At 36.1% G+C, this 11,034-nt stretch overlaps 2 protein-coding genes across 2 annotated transcripts in view; one reads left to right on the top strand and one right to left on the bottom strand.

Moving 5' to 3' along the window:
- Window positions 1–3,600: 3,600 nt before the first annotated feature.
- LOC105235317 (olfactory receptor 4K15) lies at window positions 3,601–4,525 on the bottom strand. The gene is given in 2 exon segments (XM_011218372.3): window positions 3,601–4,383; window positions 4,385–4,525. Coding segments are annotated over 2 exon segments (924 nt in total).
- Window positions 4,526–7,430: 2,905 nt separating this feature from the next.
- Window positions 7,431–11,034, top strand: part of LOC117800858 (olfactory receptor 4K3-like) — a gene marked incomplete at its 5' end in the record, with an annotated part of 4,514 nt that continues 910 nt past the window's right edge. Inside the window, 1 exon segment of the mRNA XM_034653403.1 lies at window positions 7,431–7,505. Coding sequence (XP_034509294.1) covers window positions 7,431–7,505 — 75 coding nt within the window.

The following is an 11,034-nucleotide window of genomic DNA, read 5'->3' as shown; positions in this document are numbered from 1 at the left end:
CGTTACCTTGGGAGTAATTTAATGAGAGATGTAAACAATCTATATTCCACAAACTACAAATCACTCTTGAAAGACATTGAGGAAGACACAAAAATATGGAAAAATATTCCATGCTCATGGATCAGAAGAATTAACATAGTTAAAATGTCCATGCTACCCAGAGGAATCTACACTTTCAGTGCTATCCCGATCAAAATACCAATGACATTTTTCAAAGAACTGGAACAAATAGCCCTTAAATTTGTATGGAACCAGAAAAGGCCCCGAATCTCCAAGGAACTGTTGAAAAGGAAAAACAAAGCTGGGGGCATCACAATGCCGGATTTCGAGCTGTACTACAAAGCTGTGATCACAAAGACAGCATGGTACTGGCACAAAAACAGACACATCGACCAATGGAACAGAATAGAGAACCCAGAATGGACCCTTGGCTCTTTGGGCAAGTAATCTTTGACAAAGCAGGAAAAAAACATCCAGTGTAAAAAAGACAGTCTCTTCAATAAATGGTGCTGGGAAAACTGGACAGCTACATGCAAAAGAATGAAACTTGACCACTCTCTCACACCATACACAAAAATAAACTCCAAATGGATGAAAGACCTCAATGTGAGACAGGAATCCATCAAAATTCTAGAGGAGAACATAGGCAACAACTTCTATGACATCGGCCAGAGCAACCTTTTTCACGACACATCGCCAAAGGCAAGAGAAATAAAAGATAAAATGAACTTATGGGACTTTATCAGGATAAAGAGCTTCTGCACAGCCAAGGAAACAGTCAAAAAAACTAAGAGACAGCCCACGGAATGGGAGAATATATTTGCAAAGGACACCACAGATAAAGGACTGGTATCCAAGATCTACAAAGAACTTCTCAAACTCAATACACGAGAAACAAATAAACAAATCATAAAATGGGCAGAAGATATGAACAGACACTTTTCCAATGAAGACATACAAATGGCTAACAGACACATGAAAAAATGTTCAAAATCATTAGCCATCAGGGAAATTCAAATCAAAACCACACTAAGATACCACCTTACACCAGTTAGAATAGCAAAAATTGACAAGGCAAGGAACAGCAATTGTTGGAGAGGATGTGGAGAAAGGGTGTACGTCCTACATTGTTGGTGGGAATGCAAGTTGGTACAGCCACTCTGGAAAACAGTGTGGAGGTCCCTTAAAAAGTTTAAAATTGAGGGGTGCCTGGGTGGCACAGCGGTTAAGCATCTGCCTTCGGCTCAGGGCATGATTCTGGCGTTATGGGATCGAGCCCCACATCGGGCTCTTCTGCTATGGGCCTGCTTCTTCCTCTCCCATCCGCCCTGCTTGTGTTCCCTATCTCGCTGGCTGTCTCTATCTCTGTCGTATAAATAAATAAAATCTAATAAAAAAAGTTAAAAATTAACTACCCTATGACCCAGCCACTGCACTACTGGGTATTTACCCCAAAGATACAGACATAGTGAAGAGAAGGGCCATATGCGCCCCAATGTTCATGGCAGCTCTGTCCACAATAGCTAAATCGTGGAAGGAGCTGAGATGCCCTCCAACAGATGACTGGATTAAGAAGATGTGGTCCATATATACAATGGAATATTATTCATCCATCAAAAAGAATGATTTCTCAACATTTGCTGCAACATGGATGGCACTGGAGGAGATAATGCTAAGTGAAATAAGTCAAGCAGAGAAAGACAATTATCATATGGTTTCACTCATCTATGGAACATAAGAACTAGGAAGATCAGTAGGAGAAGAAAGGGATAAAGAAAGGGGGGTAATCAGAGGGGGGAGTGAAGCATGAGAGACTATGGACTCTGAGAAACAAACTGAGGACTTCAGTGGGGAGGGCAGTGGGGGAATGGGATAGGCTGGTGAAGGGTAGTAAGGAGGGCACATATTGCATGGTGCACTGGGTGTTATGTGCAACTAATGAATCATCGAACTTTAGGTCAAAAACCAGGGATTTACTGTATGGTGACTAACATAATATAAAAATATTTTAAAAAATCGAATTCATAAGTTTTTTTGTAGGAGTTTCAGAGTTACCTAAATTTCAATATTGCCAGTAGTAGAGGTATGATCTTATTTTTCTAATCTACAGATATTTTGTGAGAATCAAATGAGATGGTAAAATGGTACAATTTATATGTTACATTGTGATCATTAAGTATGTTTGGCTTTCTCATTATCATCATCATCACCATCATGACACAGTCCTATAATAGTTTATTTTTTTAATTCTATGTTTCACAAAGGAATCAACAGAGTCTTGTAGAGTGGTAAAGTCATGATGGGAAAAATGAGTCAAAAATTGTTTAAAACATACTTGGTACTAAATCCTATTCCACACTACCGTTTCTTCTACACACAATACCATATTTTGCCTTTGGGGAATTGCTTTTCTTTCAAGTATTAGAAGTTAGAAATTGAAGGGCTTTTGTATCATTTCCTGATACATGCTGATTTGATTATGCTCTACTGATTTGCTGATTATGATTGCACTCGACTCACTTAATTTGTATGATGCATGACTTTCAGTCTTCTAATTGGTGACAGAGGGGTTAGACTGCAAGAATTAAATATTAAATAAGTGTGAAAATGTAGTCTTCCTTAAAAAGTCAAAAGAATTCTCGTTTTTAGATAGCTTCGAAAAAATGTATTCTGAATTATGTTTTGTTTGTTGGTATGGATTAGAGAGCATGAATTGCATAGAGATAGGTGAGAATATAGAGAACAAAACCATATATTTAGCACTGTTGATGAAAACGGTCTACTTATACGGGGAACAATATCCATTTTTGAGTGTAGTCATGGAACTTTGAATGTCAATTCTAAACTTTAATACACTGATATAAAGAAATACTGTGAGCTCAAGTTTTAGTATTTGTAGCATGGTTAATGTAAATATATGAATCGTACTTGGTTTCTGAGTTTGGGTAATGAGTTCTGCAACATAGTCTGTTTGCTCTTTGGTGCCTATGTTTGGATACTTTGTTGTGAGAGCTCAGATTGCAAAAAATACTTTCCCTATATGCAAAAAAAAAAAAAAACCCAATCTATTTAGCTTATTAATTCAAATAGAAATAGTTTGAATAGCAAAGAATATAAGTGTGGGTGTTTGTATACATTTACAGACAGAGACAGAGGCAGAATAAGGTATATAACCAGAAATGATAAAATTTATGATAATCCCTACCTCTAATTTGTGATACCAGATAAGATAACTGAAGAATAACTGCAAATCAATCACTATCCTGAAACTTTAAAATATGATTTAAATATTTTACATCACTTTAGTATTTTGTACATTTTCATATTAAGTTTCTTGAAAGAAGCATGGATTTGATGCACACATTTTATAGTAAAAGAAAAAGCTTCCTATAAATAATTTTAGTCTGAAATAAGAATTGTTTCATAAACAAAAAATAGGAAGTCCAATTCTGTTATCTAAGAGAGTTTGCTTATTGTTAGAGAATGCTAGAAAGAGGAAGAAAATGGTATTTCAGACAGACCGGTAGTTGACAGAGTAAGGTGCACTAACCTGGCTTTTATTGTAGGTGTTACTTAGCACAAGGAATAGCTGGGAGACTTTCAGAAACACACTTGTCGACTCCTTAGCTTTTGCATTGCTGATATTACCTCCTTATTTCTTAAGGCATAGATCATGGGGCTTAAAAGAGGGGTGAAAATAGTATAAAATATGGAGAGAACCATATCCACTGGGAGAATGCTAAAAGGCCAGGCATAAATGAAGATGCAGGGCCCAAAGAAGAGGGTCACCACAATGATATGGGCAGTCAGGGTGGCCCTTGCCTTGGCCATGCCTGCTGAAGGATGCCATTGCACGGTAACCAGGATGACCATGTAGGAGATCAGCAAGAGCACAGAGGAGCTCGTGGCCATTAGACCACTGTCTGAAAGCATCAGTACCTCAAGAGTAAAGGTATTGGTGCAGGCAAGTTTGATTACCAGGAGAAGGTCACAGAAGTAACTGTCCACTTTATTGGGGCCACAGAAAGGAAGGCTTACTGTGAACACCAACTGACTTAGTGAGTGCAAAACCCCGATGAGCCAGGAGCCCACCACAAGGCTTGTGCACTTGCGCAGACTCATGATTGCATAGTACAGGGGTCGGCATATGGCAACATATCTGTCATAAGCCATAGCCACAAGGAGCATCCTTTCACCACCAGCAAAGACATGCAGAAAGAATATCTGGGTCATACAGACATCAAAAGAGATGGTCTTGTGCTCCATAAGGAAATCAGTAATCATTTTGCGGGTGGCAGGGGTGGATAGACACACATCAATGAGGGAGTGGTTACTGAGTAGGAAGTACATGGGTGTGTGTAGTGCAGGTTCAGAGATAACAGTGAAGCACAATGAGGAGGTTACCCAGCACAACGGATACATAGAAAAGTGTAAAAAATGCAAAATAGAAAAGTTGTAGCTCTCGAGAACCTGAAAGACCATGCAGTATAAATTTAGTCACTCCTGATTTATTTCCTTGGTCCATGATTTCAAACTTGTGAGATGGGATCAGAAATGTTCCTGTCAATTGAAATGGAGAAAATATCATCCTCTTGTGACCATGAATGAGCAGACCTAAGCCTGGGGTATCAAATTCCATTCAGCATGCTTATGTATTTAGATCCTCATAAGCACACATATAAATGTTCTATGCAATCATTTGTTTTGTAATGACTCTATAACCTTGGATTTCATCTCTGAATCCCAGCATGATAGTCACGTTTGAAAACACAAGTTTACACATCACTTCCATGACTAAGGTCATGCCAATAATATTGTCATCTCCCTTCCATAGCTTCCATCTCATTTTACATCACTCCCTATAGGTAATCAATTTCACTTACTTCTGGTTTCTTCCTCCTGTTTGTGTTTTTGAAAAATAAAGAAAATATGTACATATTAAAAAAGTAAATCAATAAGTAAAATACTTGTTAATAGGAAACTTAAGGTCTAGTCGTACTGACAGTTTTCAAATGCTATTTCTTATGATTCCTAGTGACATGACCTTGGGGAAGTTAATTAAACTCTCTGTGCTTCAGTTTTTGCCTCTGTGAATTGGGAGAAATAATAGTATATGCCTCAAAGGATTATTATAAGGATGAAAGAGAGTTAAAATAGATGAACTATTTAGCATAGTTCCTGGCCCATAAGAGATGTTCAGTAGATGTTAGGTACTCTGCCTTTGCTCCCTCAATGATGAAAATATTTGCAGGTATAAACTAACATACTGCATAAATTATTAAAGTATGTACTCATCCTACTTAAGAGAACAGTTACTTCACACATGTTAATGGTGTCTATTTACATGTAAGTGTGTTACTATGTGAGTTAATATTTAATATCATGTTTTTATCTTTTTAATTAGAGAGTTCCTAATTTAGATTCTTTCTAAATTTCTCCTTCTCCTTTTCCCCTCCCCCACCTCTATCTCCCTCCCTCTTTCTCTCCCTCTCAAAAAAATTTTTTTAAATCATTAAAGACATTTATATTAAAAATATTCAATGCAAAAGAAAATAGTAAAGGAGAAGTAGAAGAATTTAAAAAAACATGAGACATAGAGAAAATAAAAAACAAAATGGCAGATATAAATCCAATAATATTAATACCAATTTTAAATGTGAATGCATTAAATAACCCAATCAAAAGACAGAGATTTCCAGACTGGATAAAAAGCAAAATAAGATACAGCTATATTCTGTTTAAAAGAGGCACATTGTAGATTGAAAGATAGAGATTGCAAGTAAATAATGGAAAATAATGTATCATGCAAACAACAACCACAGAAAAGCTGGAGTGAGTATACTAACATCAGACAAAATAGATTTTTTTAAGATTTTATTCATTTATTTATCAGAGAGAGAGAGCACAAGCAGAGGGAGAGACAGGCCGAGGGAGAAGTAGGCTCCCCACTGAGCAAGGAGCCCGATGCGGGACTCGATCCCATGACCTGGGATCATGAGCTGAGCCAAAGGCAGATGCTTAACCAACTGAGCCACCCAGGCACCCCAGTCAAAATAGACTTTAAAACAAAAATCTACTAGAGAAAACAAGAGACATTTTATAATAATAAAAGGGTCAATCCATCAGGAAGATATAACAATCATAAAGTCTATGAGCCCAATAACAGAGCACCATGTGCGTGAAGGAAAAAGTGACAACAATGAGGGAGGATGTAGACAACTCAACAGTAAAAGTTGGATCATAGTTGGAGACTTCAATACCTCACTTTCAATAATGGGTAGAACAACTAGGCAGAATATCAAGGAAAAGAAGACTCAAATAATACTCTAAACCAACTAGATCAAATAGATATCAGTAGAATAGTTCACCAAACAGCAGTATATATATTCTCAAGAGCATATGGCTCATTCTCCAGAATAGACCATATACTAGTCCATGAAACAAGTATCCATAAATAGATTGAAATAGTAAGAAATGTGTTCTCTGACCTTAATGGAATGAGGTTAAGAAATCAATTAAAAATACAAAAAGAAATTTGGTAAACTCACAAATATGTGGAAATTAAATACACTTCTAAATAATCAACTCAAAGAAATAATCAAAGGAGAATTATAATATTCTCTGAGGTGAATTAAAATGAAGACACAACATACCCAAACATGGGATATAGCTAAAGCAGCAGTGTTTACAGAGAAATTACAGCTGTAAACACATATATTTAAAAAAATAATAAAGATCTCCAATCAATAACCTAACCTTCCACCTTAAGACAGAGGAAAAAGAGACAAAACTTAATGCAAGGAAAAGTAACTAAATAACAAAGATTAGAGCAAAAAACGATGTACTAGAGAATAGTAAAATAATAGACGAAATGAATGAAACCAAAAGGTTCTTTGAAAAGAGCAACATAATTGACAACCCATTACCTAGACTGACAGAGAAAAGGAGATAAGAGTCAAATGACAAACATAAACTCAGCAAGGGTTACCACTACTGACCTTACAGAAATAAAAAAAGATTATAATAAATACTTTGAATAATTATATGTTAATAAATTACATAGGTGAAATGAACAAATTCCTAGAAATACACAAGCTACTTAAATTGGCTGGAGGACAAGTAATGTGAGTAGACCCCCCAAAAAAGAAAAAAAAAAAAAAAATGAGGAATGTGAAATAATTGAAATGCGATGCAAGAAATGACACTTTTTGTCAATAGTTCTCCATTGGTTGGTACTGGATTCCTGGTTAGCCTCTTTTTTGACCACTGTATTTTTAATTAGTGGTAATAAAAGGCACAAACCTTTCATAATTGGGGTTAAATTATGCCAGGTACAATTTTTGTATACAATTTTTAATTTGATAACATATATTTTGGGAAGTAGTATTATTCATTAACTGCTGTTGCTATCCCTGCCTTATCTCCAAAAATTCACCATTGCCCCTTGTGCTGGAACTTTAAAACTCAAATCTAAACCCCTAAACATTACACTACAATCCAGAGAGTCTTAGGTTAGTAACTGTATTTTACTCCTCTCTTCCTCTCCCTCTTTCCCTGATGCTGTATGCATTTTATCTACCGTTTCCTTCTCTCTATCCTTCTTGTATACCATCTGTTACATAGAGAGCCCCCAATATTTTGAAAGATGTGTTACAAATGTGAATTAAAAGAGAACTCGGGGGCTCCAAATTTTTGTAGACCTGAAGTAGGCTGAGGGAACTACTCAGCAGAAAACATAGGCCATTTCCTATGGAAAAAGAAAAATGATCCATAGGTTGGAGCCAAGAGCTGCCTAGATCAATGGATCAAGGAACTACCCCAGGGGAGGCAGAATTAAGCCCAAGTCAAGTAGTATTCCCTGACCCTGGAGTCAGGGAAATTGATGAAATGTACCCTGAAGTATTTCAAAAATGCTGTGGGCCAGCGTCTGCTGTGTCTCATTTCTCTTCTTTTTGCATTGCCACACCCATCACAATTAACTGATCATAGTCTCATCATTGTATGTTGAGTATGTGGAGAATATAGACCAGTTCAGAGATATCCTAAATATTAAGAGGATCTGCACCTATGGGGCCACATGTATATCTGGAGTGGATACAGAAGAAAAGATCATGCCATAATTACATGAGACTTTGGGGGTCTTGCAATTGAGTAGGCATGTTTTCTATGTGGGAGGAAAGTAAATAATCATGTCCAGAGAGTGGGTAGTGACATATTGAAAACAACCAGAATATTTCACATCTCCCTCAGGTAAGAAACTTTTTTTGCCTAACCCCTTGAATCTTTGTTGGCCTTGTAAATTGCTTTGCACAATGGAATGTGGCTATATGATTGTTGCCCGAGTTCCAGAGCTGAACCCTGCAGCTTTTACATCCCTCATGCATGTAAATAAGCTCAGGCTAGACTATTGGAAATTAGATACCATGTAGAAAGAGAAAGTCCCCAGCCATTTCAGTCACTCCAGCTGAGCACCAGATAACCCATCCTGGAGGTTCCAGCACCAGGCAAGTTCCCTAGTAAATTTAACTGTTTTGAGTTTATCCTGTAGACTGTGGCCTAAGTGTACTGCAATTTTCTGTTGTCAGCATGGTTATGTAAGAACTGCATTTCCCTTAATTCCCTTCCCTGCAGGTTTCTGGGTTAGTATTGTCTAAAAGGAGGTTTGTTTGAGATGTGAGTGGAGTCAGCATAAAGCAGTAGCCATAATGCTCTGATGATTATGGTTACGTTAGAAAACATGCAGATGCAGCAGACATGCCAACTGGTTCCTGCTTGTTTTGCTCTGTGACACTGCATCCCAGTTCCTTTTCTGGACTGCTGGATTTGAGGATCTATAGTAGCCACAGGCCATGACCAGATGCTTTGCTGCCTATGCACAGAAGTTACAGCCTCACATAATTTTTTTTAACAACACCCCTTTTATGACCCTACTTCATTGGCTATATGGGCTTGGTTTCTTAGATTGACTCATTGGTGTTGCCTTTGATTCTGCAACTCCTCATTTCATATTTTCACTTCTGCAGGTCCTTCTGCTGTTGTTCAAGGTCTGATTTCTATGATTAAATCCCTTATCCCATAATGCACAGTGGCTCTGCTTCCTAAACTGAACTCTGACTGATAGAGTCCCTAACCTAAGTAAAAACTAACAACCCAGATATATTCAAAGAAGTTTTTTTTAAAGAAGTGAGATTTTGATTTATTACTAAATTCTGTACCCCTTAGCTATTTCATTAGTTTCTTCAGCTTTGTTTTATTTTGGCTTGTGCTATATTCTTTTCCTAAATTTTGAGTTTGGAATTTAATTCATTATTTTTGATATGTGTTTAAAGCTATACATTTGCCTCTGATCATTATTTTAAATATTCTTTATAGATTCAGAAATGTCATATATTTATTATCTTGAATTTTAAGAATATCTCTAATTTTGATTTATAGTTTATTTATTAGCCACCAGGGTTTAATAGAAGATATTTTTAAAATATACATGGTTCATATCCTTTTTATTTTTTTAAAAAAATTTTCCAGCTTTACTGAGATATAATTGATACATAATATTATATAACTTTAAGGTATACAGCATGTTGATTTGATTCATTTATATATTGTAAAATGTTTACCACCACAGAGTTACCTAACCCCTCCATCACTTCATATAATTACCATTTATTCTTTAAATGAGAACATTTAAAATGTATTCTCTTAGCAACCTTCATGTATGTAAGACAGTATTGCTAACTATAATCACCACACTCTGCATTAGATCCACAAAACATATTTGTCTTATAACTGAAAGTTTGACCAGCATCTCCCCATTTCCTTCACTCTCCAGTCCCTGGTAACCATCATTCTATGCTCTGTTTCTGTAGGATCAACTTCTTGAGATTTCACATGTAAGTGATACCACGTAGCATTTTTCTTTCTCTGTCTGACTTATTTCACTTAGCCTAATGCTGTCAAGGTCCGCCCATGTTACTGCAACTGGCAGAATTTCCTTCTTCCTCATGGGTGAATAATATTCCTCTGTATGTATATGTATATGTTACCACATCTTCTTCATCCATTCATCTGTTGACTGATGCTTTGCTTGTTTCTATATCTTGGCTATTGTGAGTAATGCTACATTGAACATAGGAGTGCAGATATCTCTTAAAAATTCTGATTTCATTTCTTTTGGTTATCTTCTCAAAAGTGGGATTGCTGGATCATATATGATAGTTCTATTTTTGATTTCTTGAGGAACTTCCATACTGTCTTCCAAGTGACTGAATTAATTATATCACCACCAGTGGTGTGGTGTGCCAGAGTTCCTTTTTCTCTGCATCCTAGGCAACACTTCTGTCTTTTTTATGATAGCCATTCTAACAGGTGTGAGGTGGTTTTGGTTAGCATATTTTTGAAATTAGTGTTATCTCATTTAAAATTCACTACAAAAAACTGAGTATTTTTTCTGAAACTGAGTATGCTTTATATTTCTCATTACAAATGAGGAAATTAAAATGCAAAATAATTTGGTAAGTAGTAAAATCTTGCCCTGTGATGTGAACCCAGGCCTCCACATCTGACATCCAGTGTGCTTAATATTACACCAGCTGCATATAATATAGTTTCACTGAATTATTTCCTTTTACCTTATGAGTACAAGCTAAGCACAATGTAAATATTTCAAAATTTCTTGTTAATATAGAAATATTTAATAGTCATCTAAATTTTATTGGTTTTATTCTGATTATGTAGAGATATTAAAGACTTGATAACCACTTAACATCCTTATGTGTCAGATGTTTCCTCACTTTTCATTTCTCTTTTCTTCCCCTACTTCATAATGATTCCAGTGAATATTATAAAATCTAAACTCTCAACCATTCATTGATTTTATAATTTACAGTATAGATTTTTCTCCAAACAGGTAAACACAGCCCTCATCCTTAAAAATTAGTGGAGGAACTGAGAGATAACATTTGTAATTCCACGAATCAAATTAAAAGAGCTTACTTGACTTATCTTTGCTGTGGTCCAAGAAAAAAAATTATCCCT

The sequence above is a fragment of the Ailuropoda melanoleuca genome, unplaced genomic scaffold (assembly GCF_002007445.2).
Source record: "Ailuropoda melanoleuca isolate Jingjing unplaced genomic scaffold, ASM200744v2 unplaced-scaffold8469, whole genome shotgun sequence".
Classification (NCBI taxonomy): domain Eukaryota; kingdom Metazoa; phylum Chordata; class Mammalia; order Carnivora; family Ursidae; genus Ailuropoda; species Ailuropoda melanoleuca.
The sequence above is the reverse complement of the archived record's forward strand: the minus strand, read 5'-3'. Positions and strand labels throughout refer to the sequence as shown.